The sequence below is a fragment of the Macaca nemestrina genome, chromosome X (assembly GCF_043159975.1).
Source record: "Macaca nemestrina isolate mMacNem1 chromosome X, mMacNem.hap1, whole genome shotgun sequence".
NCBI lineage: Eukaryota > Metazoa > Chordata > Mammalia > Primates > Cercopithecidae > Macaca > Macaca nemestrina.
The window spans coordinates 69402521-69424082 of record NC_092145.1 but is presented as its reverse complement, the minus strand read 5'-3'; the positions used below and the strand labels follow the sequence as shown (position 1 = coordinate 69424082).

The 21562-nt window shown below is 32.7% G+C and overlaps 1 protein-coding gene across 6 annotated transcripts in view; it reads left to right on the top strand.

Moving 5' to 3' along the window:
- Window positions 1-21522, top strand: part of LOC105488017 (zinc finger protein 711) — a 28900-nt gene extending 7378 nt beyond the window's left edge. For 3 of the 6 annotated variants that reach the window (XM_011751669.2, XM_011751668.2, XM_011751667.2), the window contains 7 exons: window positions 3415-3957; window positions 12464-12619; window positions 13310-13447; window positions 15483-15620; window positions 16493-16540; window positions 18171-18314; window positions 18817-21522. In XM_011751669.2, the coding sequence (XP_011749971.1) occupies window positions 3415-3957; window positions 12464-12619; window positions 13310-13447; window positions 15483-15620; window positions 16493-16540; window positions 18171-18314; window positions 18817-19994 (2345 nt within the window). In that variant the 3' untranslated portion in view covers window positions 19995-21522. The remainder of the gene's footprint in view (window positions 1-3414; window positions 3958-12463; window positions 12620-13309; window positions 13448-15482; window positions 15621-16492; window positions 16541-18170; window positions 18315-18816) is intronic. The other 3 variants (XM_011751671.2, XM_071088874.1, XM_011751670.3) reach the window with 1 other exon arrangement.
- Window positions 21523-21562: the final 40 nt, after the last annotated feature.

Sequence of the window (21562 nt, the reverse complement as noted above, 5' to 3'; positions counted from 1 at the left end):
TAATGCAGAATTCATTGGACCAATTTATTTTAAAGAATGTATGAGACTTAGAAATTTACAACTTTGTTCAATAACCTTGCTGGTGTCTCAGTATAATAGCTGTTCTTGAAGTGTGAGATTGAATTTAATAGTTGTTTAAGATTTTAATGCTGCAAAAAGCCTGTGTTGTTTTGGGATATAAATAGCAAAATACCCTTAGATAGTGGCCCAAGACAGACCTGACATGTAACAGATTTTATGCTGTCATTCTGGTGATGTTCCAAGTATTCATATTTAAATGAAATAACTTTAATAAAATGGGAAATACTTGAAATCAGGACATGTTTCTTACTGTTGCCTGAGTATTTAATTTTATACTTTTTAAATGATTTTTTTCTTATTGTTTATAATTTTCTAAGCTAGTAAGATAAATTATTAATGCAATTTAATGCTGTTTAATAAATGATTTAAAATTTAAATGAGTGACCACGTGATAGGCCATTTTACTCTTTATCTCAAGGTATTCCTCTAGCTGTGCTTCACTTAATCTTACCCATCTCTTTAAAAAATAGTATTTAGGGTAAATATACTCTAACCTCTTCCCAGGTAAGTAGAAAACAGGCAGCCTAGAGTCGAACAATGAGTTCAGTTTCCAGCTAGGACCTTGTGGAAACGTTATATAACATCTGTAAACCATAGTTCCTCGTTATTTGAAATGAGGATACTCGCACTCACCTTATATAGTTGTTCTGAGGATTAAATGAGATGATACTTGTATTAGTAGCTTGCTTGTTGGGTAGTCAGTACACAATAAATATAGCTAATCTATAGCTAAGTGACTTTGTTTAGAAAGTCAGTGGAATGTAACAGATGAACTGATAAGAGGAACAAGCAAAATTTAATTAGAGATATCTTGGATCTTGGTTTAAGTAATCTGCTGGTACCCTGTGAGGGACTGATCAGTTCTTGTTCTAGGATCCTTGAGAGCATTTGGTTCAGGATTAAAAAAAACATATTTGGATTTATTTATTTACTTTTTTAGATCTGATCTGTTTTGACTTGTAAGTTCCTGCTAGAGGCTGGGTGAACTAGCACTGCTCCTTCAGTCTATCTTCTTAGAATCCACCCAACCAGGTTGATCTGAACCCAGGTCAGCACTAGCATTATTCTACCCTTCTTTCCTTCCCTATGATCTACTTTCAGGAACCAGACTAATCTTCAGCAGTGTTCTAAAATAAATGGAATTTCCCATATTTTAAATCTTTGGTTTGTGAGAAGATTTTTGTGAATTTAGTAATTTTATTGTTTAGATATATAGAATTCCAGTATAGTTAATTTTACAGGATTAATATTTTAATTTTTTCCATACTAATAAACCACATTTCCAGTCTGATTAAATGCTAAATTTGAACCCCCACCTCATCCCCATCTCTGAAATGCCCAGTGGAGTGACAACTGAATTAAAAATACTTGTTTTATACATACTCTCTTCATGTACCAGACTTCCAGGATTGTGGCTGTGTCCTTTTGGGGTAATTTAGTGGTTTAGGTGAAAGTTTGAGAATGGTGAGAAGGATTTAAAAGGGTTGAAAGGAAAGTATCCCCAAAACTCTGTTGAAAGCACAGCTTTCCCTTTTCACCTTGTTCTTTGATGTGTTAGGGTATTGATGGTGTCCACTGGTCTCCATCCTAACTTGGTAACTAACTTCCATAATGAATTGATTAAAAATAATGAACACTATATGACAAATAACACTCTTTCAGGTACTACTTTATAGAAAATGATCAAAAGGTTTTGTACTGGATGATTTATTGTAGATAATTTATTATAACCAGATCTACAAACCCTCTTAATTTGTGTTTGTACCACCTCAGGGAGCAGAACTTAGCAGAATTCCTCGTGAAGGGATTTTACACTCGTACAATATTTACAGGGCAGGTAGGAGTTGGTGTTTACCATGCTGCTCAAGAAAAATGTTAAAGCTTTGTTCCTACAGATTTACTATTATCAAACCAAATCTTAGTCTAAGATGAGTAGAGAGTTTTTCTCCCTAAATCAGGTGTTGAAAGATGCCTTCCAATTTTGGATATAGTAATTCTTGTAAGTTAAAGAAGTTCAGACACTTTCATGTTTATAATACACATTTTATAGTAAAACATTTTATTAACCTACTTAACATATTAGTATTCTTTTATGTTTTTGTGCCTTTTTATTTTAATTTTTTGAAACAATTGTAGACTCACAAGCAATAGAGGAAAGGAGTACATAGACTCCGTGTACCCTTTACTTACCTTCCTGTAATGGTGGCATCTTACATAACTGTAGTACAATACAAAAACCAGGAAATTAACATTCACTCATTACTGTTAACTAGACTACAGACCTAATTCAGTTTTCACCATTTTTAACATACATTTGTGTGTGTGTGTGTGTGTGTGAGTGTATACAGTCTATGCAGTTTTATCCCACATATAGATTTGTGTAAATACCACCACAATGAAGATGCAGAGCTGTTCTATCACTATATATATGCTATCCCTGTGTGTTCACAGACACACACACACAAACACACACACACACACACACACACCCTTGGCAACCAATAATCTGTTCTCCATCTCTCCAGTTTTATTGTTTTGAGATTATATAAATTATTCCATTTATACATATTACAGTATCGTAACCTTTGGTGATTGTCTTTTTTTCCCTCAGCAAAATTTTCTGGAGGAAATTCAGGTTGTTGAATTTATCAATAGTGTGTTCATTTTTATTGCTGAGTAGTATTCCATAGTAGGGATGTGCCAGAGTTGGTGGAACCAGCCATTAACCTGCTAAAGGACACTTGGGTTGTGTTTAATTTTTTGCTACTATGAGTAATAGCTACAGTGAGCTGTTAGGAATATTTCTGTACAGTTTTTGGTATAAACATATATTTTCATTTTTCTGGGGAAAAATGCCCGAGATTGCAATGTTTGGATTGTATAGTAAGTGCATATTTAGTTTCGTAAGAAATCGCCAAACTATTTTCTAGAGTGGCTGCTACTATTTTACGTTTGCACCAGTAACAGTCGAGAAATCCAGTTTCTCCACATCCTCACCAGCCTGTGGTGGTATCACTGTTTTTTATGTTAACTGTTTTAATTGGGGTGTAGTGATATCTCATTATGGCTTTTATGTTTTACTTGAAAATAAAGTATATTATTTTAAGGTCTTCATGTAGATTTTACTAACATTGTTTTCACCCAACTCTAACCCAATTCCTACTTGTTGGTGGTTTTAATTGCAGTTAAATTGTCAGTGATTTTTAAAAAATGATTTATTTGGCCAAGATTACTTAATATTTCAGAAATATTTATAGCATTTGATTTATTAAATACGGTACTCTAAATTAATAAAATAACTTTACCTTTTTTGGATAATTGTTTGTATTATAGTGGCTGGAATGGCTGGTACTGCACATATCGATGGAGACCATATCGTTGTTTCAGTTCCTGAAGCTGTATTAGTTTCTGATGTTGTCACAGATGATGGGATAACTCTTGATCATGGCCTTGCAGCTGAAGTTGTCCATGGACCTGACATCATCACAGAGACTGATGTAGTAACAGAAGGTGTGATTGTTCCTGAAGCGGTACTTGAAGCTGATGTTGCCATTGAAGAGGATTTAGAGGAAGATGATGGTGATCACATCTTGACTTCTGAACTAATTACAGAAACCGTTAGGGTACCAGAGCAGGTTTTCGTGGCTGACCTTGTTACTGGTCCTAATGGACACCTAGAACATGTGGTCCAAGATTGTGTTTCAGGAGTCGACTCTCCCACAATGGTATCAGAGGAGGTTCTTGTAACTAATTCAGATACAGAAACTGTGATTCAAGCAGCTGGAGGTGTTCCTGGTTCTACAGTTACTATAAAAACCGAGGATGATGATGATGATGATGTCAAGAGCACTTCTGAAGACTACTTAATGATATCTTGTAAGTGAAACATAAAGCCCATAATTACTCAGGAGATTGATTTATGTAATATGGAAAAGTTTTCTGGGATGAGGGATAATAAAAGTTATGGGGGAATCTTTTTGAAAAATAATTTTTTGAAGTGGTGTCATTAAGATGCTCTTTTGAGTTTACTCATGTTTTTAATTTATTCAATGAAAATTCATACCTGAAATGAAGTAAAAAAATGCAGTATATTAGTATCTTAAAATTGAAGTATAGATTTGCCAACAACAAGAACATTGATACAAAATTTTAATGACAAATATATATATTTTAACATGGGAACTTTCTTATGTAGCCACTGCTTTTTTTTTTAATATGACAGGCACTGGAATTGTCAATTAAGTTTTTCTTAGGAACTTAAGCATAATATGTTAAGAAATGTTGCATTGATTTTTAAATTAAATACTTGAAAAGTAAATCATAAACTCAGATAATGTCCTACAGTTCTCCCTGTGTTTATATTGCATTTGCCTAAATATGTGCGTGTATATTTTATGCAAAACTATTTAACATGCTTATTTTAGACTGCTTTGCAAGATTCTTAAAACATTCTATCTGAAGCGGGAAGATAGAAATATTTTGTTCTCATTTTAAATGATGGGTTTATGAGAGCAGCAACAAAAATAGAAAATATCTTGATAAGTTATTGATGGAGCTTAAAGAAGTAGGTATATTAGTTATTAAATTTGAAGGGATCATGCTACAAGTAGTAAAGATTAGACATTTTTTTTTTTTACTTTTCCAGGGAAGATTTTTATTCTTTTATTTTTAAAATACAAAAATGGTTGACTGGGAAGTTAATAGCCAGGTAGAGTGTGTGTGTTATGTGTGTATAAAGTGATTGTATGTATATGTGTGTCAGAGAATTTAAAGCTGAAAGTAAACTAGATTTCTTTAATTTATAAATTTAATTCTGAAGTTTAGCATGTTAACTTTTTTCTTATATAAACACTTTTGAAGGTGAATTTTTACATTGTTTTTAAGAGAATGATGTAAGTCACTAAAAGACTGCAAATATTGTTACCTATTTTTAAATAGATATAGATTACTAAAGCAACTCCATATTTACATCTTAATGTGGCATTTTTTAAAAGACTTATAGTTATGGTTATCGTATAAAATGATGTGGCAAAAGTTGGTAGTCTATACTAAAATAAATTCAGTATGTCTTTGAAAGAGTATTCATTAATTTAAACTGTTTGATATTAAAGTAGTCCAAAATTTAGATGTCATGTATTGTGAATAGTCATACCTTGTGTTATCTTCTATGATTTAATTCTGCAAAAGATTTTTTAAAAAGTTTCTGGAATATTCTAAGTTAGAATAATTATTTTGATAACTACCTCATGTATCAAATATAAGGACTCCTTTGAGGAATATAATTTTATTTTTTTTCGTTTGTTTGGTTTCAACTTTTATTTTAGATTTGTATGGGTATGAATGATCCCATCTCCCAGGTACTGAGCATAGTACCCAACAGGTTTTCAGTCCTCGCCCCACTCCCTCCCTCCCACCTCTAGGGATCCCCAATGTCTGTTGTTGCCATCTTTATGTCCATGAGGACCCCATGTTTAGACCCCACTTATAAGTGAGAACATGCAGTATTTGATTTTCCATTCTTGCATTAATTTGCTTAGAATAATGGCCCACAGCAGCATCCATATTACTACAAAGGATGTGATTTCTTCTTTTCTTATTGCTGCGTAGTATTCTGTGGTGTATATATACCATGTTTCCTTTATCCAGTCCACTGTTGATGGGCACCATGGTTGATTCCCTGTCTTTGCTATTGTAAATAATGCTGTGATGAACACACAAGTGCATGTGTCTTCATGGTAGAATTATTTGTTTTCCTTTGGATATATACCCAGAATGGCATTGCTGAGTTGAATGGTAGTTCTGTTTTAAGTTCTCTGATAAATTTCTAAACTGCTTTCCACAGTGGCTGAACTAATTTACATCCCACCAACAGTGTTTAAGTGTCCCCTTTTCTCCACAGCCTTACCAATATCTTTTTTTTTTTTTTTGACATTTTAGTAATTGCCATTCTGGCCATAATAAAAAAAAAATAGTAGATGTTGGCATGGATGCAGTGAAAAGGGAATATTTTTACACTGTTGGTGGGAATGTAAACTAGTACAACCATTATGGAAAACAGTGTGGAGATTGCTTAAGGAACTAAAAGTAGATCTACTGTTTGATACAGCAATCCCACTACTAGGCATCTACCCAGAGGAAAATAAGTCATTATACAAAAAAGATACTTTCACATGCATGTTTATAGCAGCACAATTTGCAATTGCAAAAAAAATATGGAACCAGCCCAAATGCCCATCAATCAACGAGTGAATAAAGAAAATGTGGTATATATATACTATGGAACACTACTCAGCCATAAAAAGGAATGAAATAATGGCATTTGCAGCAAACTAGATGGAATTGGAGACTGTTATAAGTGAAGTAACTCAGGAACAGAAAACCAAGTATCATATGTTCTCTCTCATATATGGGAGCTAAGCTATGAGGATGCAAAGCATAAGAATGATACATTAGACTTTGGGGACTTGGGAGAAAGGGTTGGGGGTGGTGAAGGATAAAAGAGTAAACATTGGGTACAGTGTATGCTGCTTGGGTTATGGGTGCACTAAAATCTCATAAATCACCACTAAATAACTTATTCATGTAACCAAACACCACCTATTCCCCAAAAAGCTAGTGAAATAAAAACATTTTTAAAAATAGCTTTGTCAGTATGAACAGGCATAATAATAATAATAATAATAATAATAATAATGGTCATTCTCACTGGTGTGAGGTGATGTCTCATTGTGGTTTTCATTTGCATTTCTCTGATGATTAGTGATGTGGAGCATTTTTCCCTATGTTTGTTGACCACTTGTATGTTTTCTTTTGGGAAGTGCCTGTTCCTGCCTTTTCCCCATATTTATTGGAGTTACTTGTTTTCTGTTTGCTGATTTGTTTAAGTTCTTTGTAGATTCTGGGTATTAGACCTTTGTCAGTTGCATAGTTTGTGGATATTTTTCTCCTATTCTGTAGGATGTCTGTTTACTCCGTTGATAGTTTCTTTTGCTGTGCAGAAGCTCTTTAGTTTAATTAGTTCCCACTTGTCAACTTTTGCTTTTGTTGCAATTGGTTTTAGGGACTTAGTCATAAATTCTTTCTCAAGGCCAATGTCCAGAATAGTGTTTACTAGGTTTTCTTCTAGGATTCTTATGGCTAGAGGATTTATCTTTAAATCTTTGATCCGTCTTGGCTCAATTTTGTATGGTAAAACGTAGGGGTCCAGTTTCATTTTTCTGGATATGGCTTCCCGGCTATCCCAGCACCATTTATTGCATAGGGAGTCCTTTCCCATTGCTTACTCTTGTTGATTTTGCCAAAGATTAGATGGTTGTAGTTATGTGGCTTTGTTTCTGGGTTCTCTTTTCTGTTCCTTTGGTCTATGTGTTTGTTTTTGTACTAGTAACATGCTGTTTATGTCACTGTAGCCTTGTAGTGTAGTTTCAAGTTGCGTAATTGATGCCTCTGGCTTTGTTCTTTTTGCTTAGGGTTATTTTGGCTATTTCTTTCTTGCTTCCATATGAATTTTAGTGTAGTTTTTTCCAGTTCTGTGAAAATGACGTTAGTAGTTTGATAGGAATAGCATTGAATCTGTAGATTGCTTTGGGTGGTATGTCCATTTTAATGATATTGATTCTTCCAATTCTTGAGCATGGTATGTTTTTCCTTTGTTTGTGTCATCTATGATTTCATTTATTAGTGTTTTATAGTACTCCTGGTAGAGGTTTTTCACCCACTTGGTTAAATATATTCCTGGGTATTTTTTTAGGCTATTGTACATGTAATTGCATTCTTGATATGGCTCTCAGCTTGGATGTTGTTGGTGTGTAGAAACGCTACAGATTTTTGTACATTGATTTTGTATCCTGAAACCTTGATAAAATTGTTTATCACTTCTAATAGCCTTTTGGCAGAGTCGTTAGGGTTTTCTAAGTATAGAATCATATTATCAGCAAAGAGAGATAGTTTGACTTATTTTACTGTTTGGGTGTCTTTTATTTCTTTCTCTTGCCTGATTGCTCTGGTTAGGATTTCCAATACTATGCTGAAGAGGAGTGATGAGAGTAGGCATCCTTGTCTTATTCCAGTTCTCAAGAAGAATGCTTCCGGTTTTTGCTCATTCAGTTTGATATTGGCTGTGGTTTTGTCATAAATGGCTGTTATTATTTTGAGATACGTTCCTTTGATGCGTAGTTTCTTGAGAGTTTTTATCATGAAGGGCTAATACATTTTGATTTTATCAAAAGCTTTTCCCATATCTATTGCAATAATCACATGGTTTTTGCTTTTAATTCTGTTTATGTGGTGAATCACATTTGTTGATTTGCATATGTTGAACCAACCTTTCATCCTTGGAATGAAACCTAGTTGATCATGGTGTTTTAAGTTTTTGATGTGCTGTTGAATTTAGTTTACTGGTATTTTCTTGAGGATTTTTGCTTAAGGAACATAATTTTGTATGAAGCAAAATATCTTGTTAACATCATGATGGGAGATCTCATTAAAACCTCCCTAATTTCAGGGGTAAAAAAAGTTAACGCCTTTATAATTTTAGAAACTATAATGGTTTTTTTGAGATATAATTTACACATCATTTTATTTACCCATTTGAAGTGTGCAAATAAGTGGTTTTTTGTATATTCACAGAGTTGTACAACCATCACCACAATGAATTTTAGAACTTTTTCATCACCACAAAAAGAAACCCTATACCCCTTAGCTGTTACCCCACTCTCCATCCACTGTGAGGCAACCATGCCTCTATAGATTTGCCTATCCTGGACATTTCATATAAATGGAGTTATGCAATATGTGGCATTTTATGTCTGGCTTTTTTTACTTCACATAATGTTTTCAAGGGTCATTCATGTCATCACATATATCAGTACATTTGACTCTTGAACAATGCAGGGGTTAGGGGTGCTGAACCCCCCCCCCCGCCGACATACACACAGTTGAAAAGCCATATGTAACTTTCAGCTTACCAAAAACATAACTACTAACAGCCTACCGTTGACCAGAAGCCTTACCAATAGCAGTTTTGTATGTTATATGTATTATATACTGTATTTTTACAATAAAGTAAGTTGGAGGAAAGAAAATGTTAAAATCATAAGGAAAAGAAAATATATTTACTATTCATTAAGTGGAAGTGTGTCATCATAAAGGTCCTCATCCTTATTGTCTTCACATTGAGTAGACTGTGGAGGGAGAGGAAGAAGGGTTGGTGTCTCAGAGGTAGCAGAGCAGAAGAAAATTCATGGATAAGTGGATCTGCACAATTCAAACCTATGTTATTCAAGGGTCAACTGTACTTCATTCAGTATTACTAATAACTTTCCATTATATGGGTATTATCACGTTTTGTTTATCCATTCATCCATCAGTTAATGGACATTTAGGTTGTTTCCACTTTTTGGCTATTATGAATAATGCTCCATGAACATTTGTGTACAAGTTTTTGTGTAGGTACATATTTTTAGTTTTCTTAGGTATATACCTGGGAGTGGCATACCTCTGAAATATAAAGGTAACTGTCTTGTTTGCTTTTTCACTATTGTGAAATACAGATCCTTTGTATATTGCCTAATCCCATTGCTGTGGTATATCAGTATACTGTGTAGTTTTTTGTTTTGTTTTGTTTTGTTTTTTACCATACTCACCATATAATTTTGGTAGATGTAACTAACATACAACAGGTAAAATAAAAAGCCTACCTAACTTTTAAAAAGGAATGTTATATTGTACATTTTACTAAAATGAAATTTTAATTAAATTGTGCGAGTGGGCCATAAAAAAATATTGAATGTTACCAAACTTTGCAGTGTTGGCAAACAATGCACTTCACTTTCTTATATTATATTTAGTACCAGAAGAATTCTGTGGTGGGTATTTTATTACTCACTTATTGCTGGATTGAGAAATAACACTATTGGACTTGAATATTGCATACCTTACAACAAGCAAAAAAGTTAAGCTTGAATTTAAAATTCTTTGAGTATTATCTGCATTAAGAAGAGCCTTTGGGGATTTATTTCTAAAGTCAGTTGATTGCCTATTAAGTCTTTGTTAATTTCGTACTTTCCATAACAAAGAATATAGAATAAATCTTGTTCAAGTTGATAGTTTACCTCTTAAAACTGCATGCCAACATCTTTAATAATTTTATCATCTTCTGTGAACTTAAAATATAGAATAAGTTCAGTTAGTACATTTCAAAATTTCTCATTCTGAGGAATCTAAGTAAAAATTAATGAATGCATTAAACTTAAAAGTATGAACCTTAAGAAAAGGTAGAAATGGAATCAGAGAGAATAGTATTAGTAATTTCATACTTAATGCTAAAATTATGGTACAAAACTATTGAGAAGTGGTGAAAAAAATGTGACTTTCATTTCATGAACTTTAATTTTGTGAATAATAGTTTTAACTCAGCTTATCCCAGAAGGAACTGCGATCACTTTAAACTATTCATGTATAATAAAGCAGAATTTATAAAATGAGACTATTTTTATTATTTTATTAATCTACCATAAGTTATTTCAGCCTAAAAGTTTGTATTTTGGACACTTTTTGAAGTTTTTTTAATATTCTGTTTTTAATTAACGAATGAGAATATAGTTTTTTTCTGAAAACTTAATGATAATTTTTTCTATAATGTCATTTTTATTCAACATTATTTTATAAGAGAAGCTGTTAAGCCGGTGATATCAAATACTTAATCATTTTTTTTTATTTTAATTTGTACCATTGTCAAAAATGTTGCCAAAAGTTTAGTAATATAATTAGGAGCTGTGATGGAATGAAAATATGTAGTCTTTATTTTGATCATTTGGATGTTTTCTTTCATAGACAATAAGCTATTAAAATTTGTAAATAGGATAGAATCATTTATATTTAATCACAAAGTTAAAGTAACTCTGCAATGTAAAAATAAATTTTGATATGTGTTGTTTTCCACTATGTTGAAAGGCCTAAGGAATATTTTTGAAGTTGTATGTATCAAGTTTGAAACTGAAGTAAGGAAAATCTAGACTTTGACCCATTTAGACATTGCTGAAATTGTTTTTAAGAGTGCTGAATTAATAGCTTTTTAATGCCACTTTATTCTGTTTTTAATGGTTCTACAATTGTTAGATGTATGTAGGGGCTTCACAATTTGATGTTTCATATTTAGTACTGTGATATATATAATGAGGAGTAGATTTTCAATTTAGATTACATTTGTGTTTTTATAGGAACAGCATTAAAATAAAAAATTATAGGCATATAATATTTAGGAGGAATATATTGTTTGAATATTATTTATGGTCAGAAGACAGAGTTTATTAATCTATTCATTGCATAGTTCATGCATAATATTCATGTAAACTTAAGTGTTATCCTAAAAGACTATATAGTGGAGAATCAAAAATTTTAAGTATATTTAAAATGTAAGAAATAGGCCCAAATACTGTTGCCTTATCTTTATATATGATTTACTTTTAATAAGGCAAAAGAGGGGGAAATACCCATTTATTTCCCTTACATATAATTTTGAAGTAAAGCATACATTGCAAAATCTAGATATATACAAAATTTATGACTTGAAGTTGTCTTCCATTGACCCTGCAGAAATTAGAGTATTTACTAAGATTTTATTTCCATGATTTATGAAAAGCCCTTTTTATAGTCATTTAGGTGTTCTTTGTGTTTTTTTTTAAATCCTAGATCTTGTATGCTAATTTGTTTTAGAAACAACCACTATTTAATTTGGGAACTGTTGTTTATGTGAACTCATTTTATGAGTAATATATGTTTTATGTTCTTAATTTTTCTGTTATTAAATTTGGTGTTAGGATTTACCTGAAAATGTTGAAAGTGATGAATTATGAAGCCATTTTAATTAAAGCTATATGGTTAAGTATTTTGTATCTATTAATTGAAATCTATAAATAGATTTTTATATAATGGTGATTATGTAATATAACTGATCATGTATACTGTTTCTCATGAACCTTAACACTTTTTTAATTTTTAAAAATAATTTTATTGTTATAGATTTATGTTGCACATGTACAGGTTTATTACATGGATGTAATATTGTGTAGTGGTGGGGTTTGGGCTTCTAGTGTACCTATCACCTGAATAGTGAACATTGTACCCAATAGATAAATTTTCAACCCTCACAATCTCCCCTCCCCCCGCCTTTTTGAAGTCCCCAATGTCTATTATTCATGAACCATAACACTTTTAATGGCTTCATAATAGGTTATTAAGTGAATACAATAGGTAGGTGGTTAACATTATTTCACGTTACACTTTCAGCTTAACACCCAGTAAATGTCAGTGGTAATTTTTCTTCTTTTGTTTTTTGTCAATGGTACTTTTTGACTGAATTAATTTTGTTTATATTTTATAGTGGATGATGTTGGAGAGAAATTAGAGCATATGGGGAATACACCATTAAAAATTGGCAGTGATGGTTCACAAGAAGATGTTAAAGAAGATGGGTTTGGTTCAGAAGTAATAAAAGTGTATATATTTAAAGCAGAGGCTGAAGATGATGTTGAAATAGGTACATATACTAATTTTAATTTATTGCTCTAATAGGAGTTATAATTTATTCTGTTTTCTGAGGACTAGTTTAAAAACATTCTCAAAGCATAGTTTTTTATTATATGTTTCTTTGGGGATAATCTACTTTTAAAAATTGTATATGAATGTAAAGCAGGAATGCAGAATATGTCATTCTTCGATTCTTTCAAACATGAGTAGAATATTACAGCAGAAAATATCAAAAACAAATGATTGGAGAGGATTTGGTTTAGATTAAGAAACTATAATGAGTTTTTACGAGCATGGATTCTAGAGGCAGGCTGCTTGGGTTTTAAATAGGTCCTGCCACTTAGCTAAGTGACCTTTGATAAGTTACTTAACCCCCTTCTGTCTGTTTCCTCATCCATAAAATGCCCATAATAATAACAGCTACCTAGTAAGACTGTTGTGAGGGTTAAATGGGTAAATACATATAAAAGACTTATATACTGCTTGGCGTATAAGTTTGATGTAAAGATGAACAATTGTCATTTCTCAGTGATAGCTGAAAATTTAAAGCATAATTTATAGGAAAATGTTCTTGGCACTTTGAAATTTATTTTGGAATTTATTTTTTTCTAAAGGGAAATATTTCTATATACTCTCCTTATTAATATAGGTGATTATTCCATGATACTTCTCTATTTTAATATGTGTTTTAATTTTTAAGGTGGAACAGAAATTGTCACAGAGAGTGAATACACCAGTGGACATTCAGTAGCTGGAGTGCTTGACCAGAGCCGAATGCAGCGGGAGAAGATGGTTTACATGGCAGTTAAAGATTCTTCTCAAGAAGAAGATGATATCAGTAAGAAAATAAGGGCACTGTAGTGACTTATCAGTAGCCATCATGCATTCTTTAAAAAAAAAATCTCAGAGATACAAGCACTGTATAGGAACAAAGTTCAATAAAATAAGCCTGACCCTTTGACCCTTTGCTGTAAATAATTTAAAAGAGAAGGGTCCTTTTGACCATTCATTTGTACATGTATTGTTCAAATCACCAAACGTTAGATAATATATCTTAATATACTATACTAGAAATACAGAGATGAGCAACATACAGCTCCTGACATCAGTGAAGCTCATGAATATATAATTATTGAGTACCTACTTTCTGTGCATTACTGAATATGTTGCAAGATGTTATCTCATTTAATTCTTACCACTCAGATATGAGATAGGTGGTATTTTCTCTGTCTTATGGAAGGAAAAAAAAGATTCAGGGAAAACAGTTTATCCAAGATCATTCCAATATTAAGTGTGAAGGGCAGGATTTTAATGGTTATCTAACTCCACTGCCAGTGTTCTTTCCACATGGCAGTGGGCACTGTTGGCTTCTCTCTGGATTTAGCAATGGAAGGGCTGATGGTTTGTTCTCCTGTCACTAAGGGGTTATCTTATGTAAGTATGCTTCCAAGCCAAGCTGCCAGGAGTTTGATTTCTTATGCTGTTGATGGTCTCCAAGCAGTTGCTGCTTAAGGTTTTGTGGGGCTAAGTACCACAGGACGATCAAACCTCCTCAGGTTTCCTTTCCTGACATACTGCATGTTTCCTTATAAAGACATTTTACTCTCTGCCTACTTTCTCCTCACCTCAGTATAGGAATGCAGCCCTTTCCTAAGGCTATTCCTGTCTTCTTACTATGCTGAGAAAAACACAATGTTGCCTTGCCCTAGAAGGGTAAGAGCCTCCATTTCACTGCATTAACTTGACAATATTGGGCTTTACCTGTGCTGCACTCTGATACCTACTCCAAGTTTCCTTCCCTAGAAGTCATAGGGTGCTGAATTCCACCCCCAAACATGAGTAATATATTACAACTGAAAATACCAGAACAAATGAATGGAGAAGATTCTGATGGATAGGAAAATAGTTTAATCAAATAATTTCTATTTGGTCTCTAAATTCTTTATTTTTTTATTCATTGGTAAGGAAAGGGGCACAGTAGGAGATGAGAGATTGACGTTTAACTTAACTTATACCAGAATTCTGTGGGAATGTGGGAAACTTAGACCAGTGTCTGTTTTTGGTTAATAGAGAGAAGACAAACTTGGGAGAAGAGCGATACTTTTTTCCCATGTTTTCCCCCACATTTCTTCTGTAGTCATCCAGGATCCCAGTATGTGAATCAAAGGAAAAGCAAAAATTCAAGATAATTTTCTATTTAACAGGTTAAATGTAAACAGATTATTTTATATAAAGTATATTGTGGCTCTCTAGGTTTAAATATTTTTTTTCTTACCGCAATATTGTTTTGTTAAATGAAACTCATTAATGCTTTCTCTCCTCAGTAGGATCTCTTAAAATCTGGCCTATTGAAGAGTGTCCACATATTCTTGATCACTAGCATTATATACATATATAATTTTAATTTAAATTTTAAATTTTTTTCAATTAGTATTTTTGATGATTTTTTTATTACATGTATAGTACTGCATTTCATTTATAATATAGTATATGAGATAGTATGGACCACTTTCTAGTATTATTTCTATGAGAAATATTTTCTGAGTCCCAGAAGACTGTCAGGCAAATAAATGTATAATGCCTGGTAGAATGTATGATCATTCCATATATTTCAAGCGCACATGTTTTTATAAAATTTTTAAAAGCCATTTCCATAGGACTTGGTTCTAAGAGGAGAATAAGAATTTTGGTAAATGATTGTCTCCTAGTGGCACTAGCCTCCAAAAGTGCCTAATATAAATTGAAATTAAATTTATAAATTTTTAAATTAACCAAACTGAAATTTGAAAGTTGAAAGATTTACATTGTTTGGAATTTTTACCCATTTATTAAATATTTGGGGTTATAAACAAGCAATTATTTCTAAAATTTAGGTTGCGCTGAAATAGCAGATGAAGTTTACATGGAAGTCATTGTAGGGGAAGAGGAAGGAACTTCTCTCCCTGAGATTCAGCTTGAGGACTCTGATGTTAATAAAACAGTTGTCCCTGTTGTCTGGGCTGCGGCATATGGTAGGATACTGGCATTTTTTCACCTGATAAGTACATAACATGTATTTACTCAGCCTATAGGCCATTAAATAAGCTGTGTGAATGCCACCATGAATTGGCTAATATAATAAAATGTTTTACACTGTGGACTGATTCATCTCTAGTTACTTTAGATGATTTTCCTACCACACACCTTGTACTATTTAAAATGAATCTTGCTTAATGCATTATGTTTTTCAGTATGATCTATTTTAAATCCTACCTGTATAAGTGAGTGCCATAAAAAATTTTATTTTTCTAAAATAGGAATATCCTTTGAAAATCGATCCTTCCTCTTTTGGAAAAACTTATTTCATTTATTAACTCTACAGATGATAAGGTTTTGGGGTTTTGAAAAAGAAACAGAAACCCAGGTATGCTCTTTTAGAAAGTATATAATGAAAGGTAAATTTATCAACTTATTTTTTCCCTTTCAGTCTTATTTTATTTCATTCCTATGTAATGTACAAGATGGTCCAGGTATACTTTTTACTTTGAAAAATTTTGATGTTCAAATGCATTAATTTATCTAAACTTGGTTCTTCCAAAGGCTCATTCATTCAACAGTCATTTATTGAGCATCTTCAAAGTTGGGGGTACACTGCAGAAATATCTACCCAGTTTTCATTTAAAAAGTAAAATTGTTCTAGATGTTGACAATTCCAAGGATGCTGACAGCAGCCCTTATTTTCAGTATGTGACATTATCTAACCTATGGGAGTGGAAGAACGCAACAATTTTTTTTTAACCCAAGGAATGGTGGGCAAAGTAAGATTCTGTAGATTAAGATGTGATCCACTAGTAGTCATTATAATTAGCATATCAGTTTTTAATTAGTCTTTTTTTTTTTTAAGGAGATGAAAGAAGAGTCTCCCGAAGATATGAAGATTGTCAAGCATCAGGTGAGAGAGCATTGTATATGAGATGTGAGTTAAAGGTCTGACTTTATATACTGCTTGGTAAGTAACAAGTTTGTGTCTACAGACACATTTGTTGGACTCTTACTTGCTTAGTCATACCTAATCTAGTTAGTTAAATAGGAGTTTGCCTCTTTGAGGAATTAATTTATATGTGGACATAATGTGTGTTAATCTGTAAATGCAGTTCAATTTAGATTTCCCTCAAACTTCAAGCATCAGGCAGTTTACCACATGGACCATAACAGGTTGCTATGGAAAAAATAAAATAGAAATTATTTGGACAGAAAAGTAACAATTATTCATGATATCAACCCCTTGTTAGTGTTCTTTTCGGGGCAGAACTGTTTTCTTAATTTCTATGGCAACCTGTGCATTTATATATAACTGTTATATAAAACCCATGTGTCAGCTTAATTTTGTTTTAGTTTTAATAGACTCTATATAGTGTTATTCTCTAGTTGATCTTCTTGTTAAGTTTTCTTAAGCAAGGAGATACTTTCTTATGATAACGTGTCATTGTTCTGTTTCCACCCTTGGGGAGTGTTTGACTCTCTAAACTTAAGTGTTGATTTCGAGAAATTGATGAGAAGTATAGATCACAGCATATAAGTTAACCTGACAGTTTTGTAGGTCTACATTTTTTAGCTAAATTGCATAAAACCACAACGGATTTTTGAGAACTAGGATTTTATTAAGTACTTAAATTGCAATAAATTGCCTACCATATGTTAACCCCTAAAATCAATATTAATATGTAGTACTCTTTATATCAAGTACATTATTCTGAAGCATATCTACAAGAGATCTGTTTTGTTTTTTATGCATTACACATAGTCACCATAACTATAATGGTTCACTAATATATCTACATTTCTTTTTCAATTAATTTCATCAGCCTTCATTGGTTAAAAAAAAAAAAGTTGTTCTGATGCCAAGATTTTGTTTCAAATTCAGTTTCTTTTCTTCTTCTTCTTCTTCTTTTTTTTTTTTTTTTTTTTTTTTTTTGAAGAGACAGGGTCTTGCTCTGTTACCCAGGCTGGTGTCCTGTAGCACAATCATAGCTCACTGCAACCTTGAACTCCTGGGCTCAAGCAGTCCTCCCATCTCAGGCTCCTAAGTAGCTGGGACTACAGGTGCATGCCACCATGCCTGGCTAATTTGTTTTTTTGTAGAGACAGGATCTTATTATGTTGCCTAGGGTGGACTGAAATTCCTGACCTCAAGCAATCCTCCTGCTTCAGCCTCCCAAAGTGCTGGGATTACAGGTGTGGGCCGTCATGCCCAGCCCAAATCCAGTTTCTTATGTTACATTCATCTTATCAGTTTATTCCTGATAAAATTGAGATATTTTAAATTTAATTGATGATCAGACTGAGATATTTTAAAGTTAATTTCACATGATATCTTTTTCAAAGTGTTTACACATATGTCTTTACTTGTGAGTGAGAGAGAGCAAGAGTGAGAGAGAGAAACAGAATCATAAGATGGATATACTTTGTGAAATTTACTACCACAGTGGTAACTTGGTGTCATGTCATCTATAGTAACTCATCCAACAGAACCAAAAAAGTATAAATGAATGTAATTTAATAATGTTTCAATTTTTTTCCAGGAAATACTTTGGACTCAGCATTAGAAAGCAGAAGTAGTACAGCAGCACAGTACCTTCAAATTTGTGACAGCATTAATACAAATAAAGTACTTAAACAAAAAGCCAAGAAGAGGAGAAGGGGAGAAACCAGGCAGTGGCAAACAGGTAAATACTTTGCTTTATGAATATTATAATTATTTGAGATGTGGAAGTATTTTTTTGTCACCAAAGAAAAATATCTGTGGTTTACACGGCAGTTCTACTCTCCACGTACCTGTTTGTGTATGTTATAGATAATTGGTTTTTGTTTTTCATATTGTGTGACTGGTACTTAATAAAACTATGGTTGTTTGCTCTTTATTCCAAAGATACTTTTACAGAGAATTTTCATGTTGGTTTAACAATAAAGGGTACCTGTTTTTGGTATTCAAAATATATATGATACTGCATTTTGACATGTGAGCGGTTCATAGTAGAGTGCTGCTCATTACATTTTAGTGAGCTACTTTGCATAAATTGCTTTTATTATGTATTTGTTATATTACAGAATTTTATTCAACTAGTATAGTTTTCACATAGTGAATGCCAACTAGTTTTGGCACTTTTGTTATAAAATCCTTTAAAACAGTCTGACCAAATGTCACAACTTTCTCTTTTCTTTATCTAGCTGTTATAATAGGTCCTGATGGACAGCCCCTCACAGTGTACCCTTGCCATATTTGCACAAAAAAGTTTAAATCCAGGGGATTCTTAAAAAGACACATGAAGAATCATCCTGATCATTTAATGAGAAAAAAATATCAGTGTACAGATTGTGACTTTACAACTAACAAGAAAGTGAGTTTCCATAACCACTTAGAAAGCCATAAGCTTATAAACAAAGTCGACAAAACCCATGAATTTACAGAATACACACGAAGATACAGAGAGGCTAGTCCACTGAGTTCCAATAAACTTATTTTAAGAGACAAGGAGCCGAAGATGCACAAGTGCAAATACTGTGACTATGAAACTGCAGAACAAGGACTGTTAAACAGACATTTGTTGGCCGTTCACAGCAAGAATTTTCCTCATGTTTGTGTTGAGTGTGGGAAGGGTTTTCGACATCCTTCTGAACTCAAGAAACATATGAGAACCCATACTGGTGAGAAGCCATATCAGTGTCAGTATTGCATTTTCAGGTGTGCAGATCAATCAAATCTGAAAACTCACATTAAGTCTAAACATGGTAACAATTTGCCATATAAATGTGAGCATTGTCCCCAAGCATTTGGTGATGAGAGGGAGCTTCAACGTCATCTGGATTTGTTTCAAGGACATAAGACACACCAGTGTCCTCATTGTGACCATAAGAGCACCAATTCAAGTGACCTTAAGCGGCACATCATATCTGTTCATACTAAGGATTTTCCTCACAAATGTGAGGTCTGTGATAAAGGTTTTCATCGTCCTTCTGAGCTCAAAAAGCATAGTGATATCCATAAGGGTAGGAAGATTCATCAGTGTAGGCACTGTGACTTTAAAACATCCGATCCATTTATTCTTAGTGGCCATATCCTTTCAGTTCATACTAAAGATCAGCCATTGAAATGTAAAAGGTGCAAGAGAGGATTCAGACAACAAAATGAGCTCAAAAAACATATGAAGACCCATACTGGAAGGAAGATTTACCAATGTGAGTATTGTGAATATAGCACTACAGATGCATCTGGCTTTAAACGACATGTGATATCGATACATACAAAAGACTATCCACACAGGTGTGAATTCTGCAAGAAGGGATTCCGAAGACCATCAGAAAAAAATCAACATATTATGAGGCACCACAAAGAGGCTCTTATGTAATAAGATCAATATAAAGAAAGAAGCTATTTAGGAGATATGATATGCTACTTGGGAGAAAACTCTCACTAACTGTCTCACCAGGTTTCAAAGCTTGATACTAAACCATGACTTTACATTCTTTGTATTAAAGATCTTAAAATATTTGAATTCATGGGGGATCCCATAGCCCTTTGAAAATTACTTAAAGAATTTAAGAAGCACTATAGTGGTCACAGAAAAACTTCTTAAGTATCTATGTAATAGTATTATATGCATACTTAAACTACAGAGGGGAAAAGCAAAGACAAATACTTTATTTGGCTGATTATGTTAGATACAAATGTTTCTGAAAAGAGAATACATAATTGAGTTTAGCGATGCTTTGCTATAGCAAGCAAACCCACTTTTATGCAATTTTAGAAATGGGGCGGGGAGACAAAATGTGGTCATTCATCAGTCACTTAGTCATTGAGCCTTTTATATTGTACCTGGAAATTAAATTCCAGAAACAACAAAAGTTTTGTGTATTCATTAAAAGAAAACTAACTGGAAAGCAGGTTAGATTAATTCAGTACTATTAAAAAAAATTCAGAGCTGTTAATATTTTATCACAGGATAGGATACTTAAAATATAGCATTCTGTGCTGAGGTCTAAGGTGAAGTCTATAAAGATTAAAGTTCCCTTTTTTTCTGATGTTCAAGTTGATTGTTGTTCAGTATGGCATATATGACAAAAGTATATTTGAGTCAAATGTGGCTTTCGAAACTGGATGCAACATTAGCGTTGCAAACAAAATCAGCACTATATTTCTTAATGATCTAAAGATTAAATTGAGAGAACACAGTTTTCTTAAATATTATAATGTCTAGAGTTTTTTTAGGACAGTCTTAGCAAGTATGATTGTTCTAGTCTTACTTGCTCTAATGTTTAAAGGTGCAATTTTATGCCATTATTGAAATTGATTTTTAAAATCTATATACCATATTATTAACATGCATTTTCAATACGAGGCAGTGTTTATGCAGTATTTAAACAGAGCAATATGCTGCCAATAGAGTTTGGAGGTGGATATTTAGTTTACAGTGTATAAACTTAAAATATGCATCCCTTTAACAACGCTTTGTGTTAGCATGCTGCAAATCAAAATGGCACTTAATATTAAAAACTGGTTTAGGGAAATTTTATGAAAATCCTGTTCATAAATGTAATGCATATGATATGTACTTTTAAGTTTTAGTTGCTTCATGTTTACATTCAGCTGTTTACCATAATTAAAATGTAATTTTACTTCATGCTATATTGTGGCTTTGTGTTTCAAATAATGTTCACCTTTCTGTTTTTGCACCAGATAAGAATCAGTTCCTTGAGAATAAATTTTTTATCTTTCTTAACTTCAGAATATTAAATTTGGAATATCTACTAAAATTGTGTGTTATGTGGCTGTAAATGATGTACACGCTGTAAAATAAGATCGCTACTGTTATGTGGGATTATTATTTCTAAATGTTACTCATTGAAATGAGCATACAATAAAAAGCATTTATTGCACTTCATGGTTTTATGAGTTTATTTAAAGTTGCAATATTTT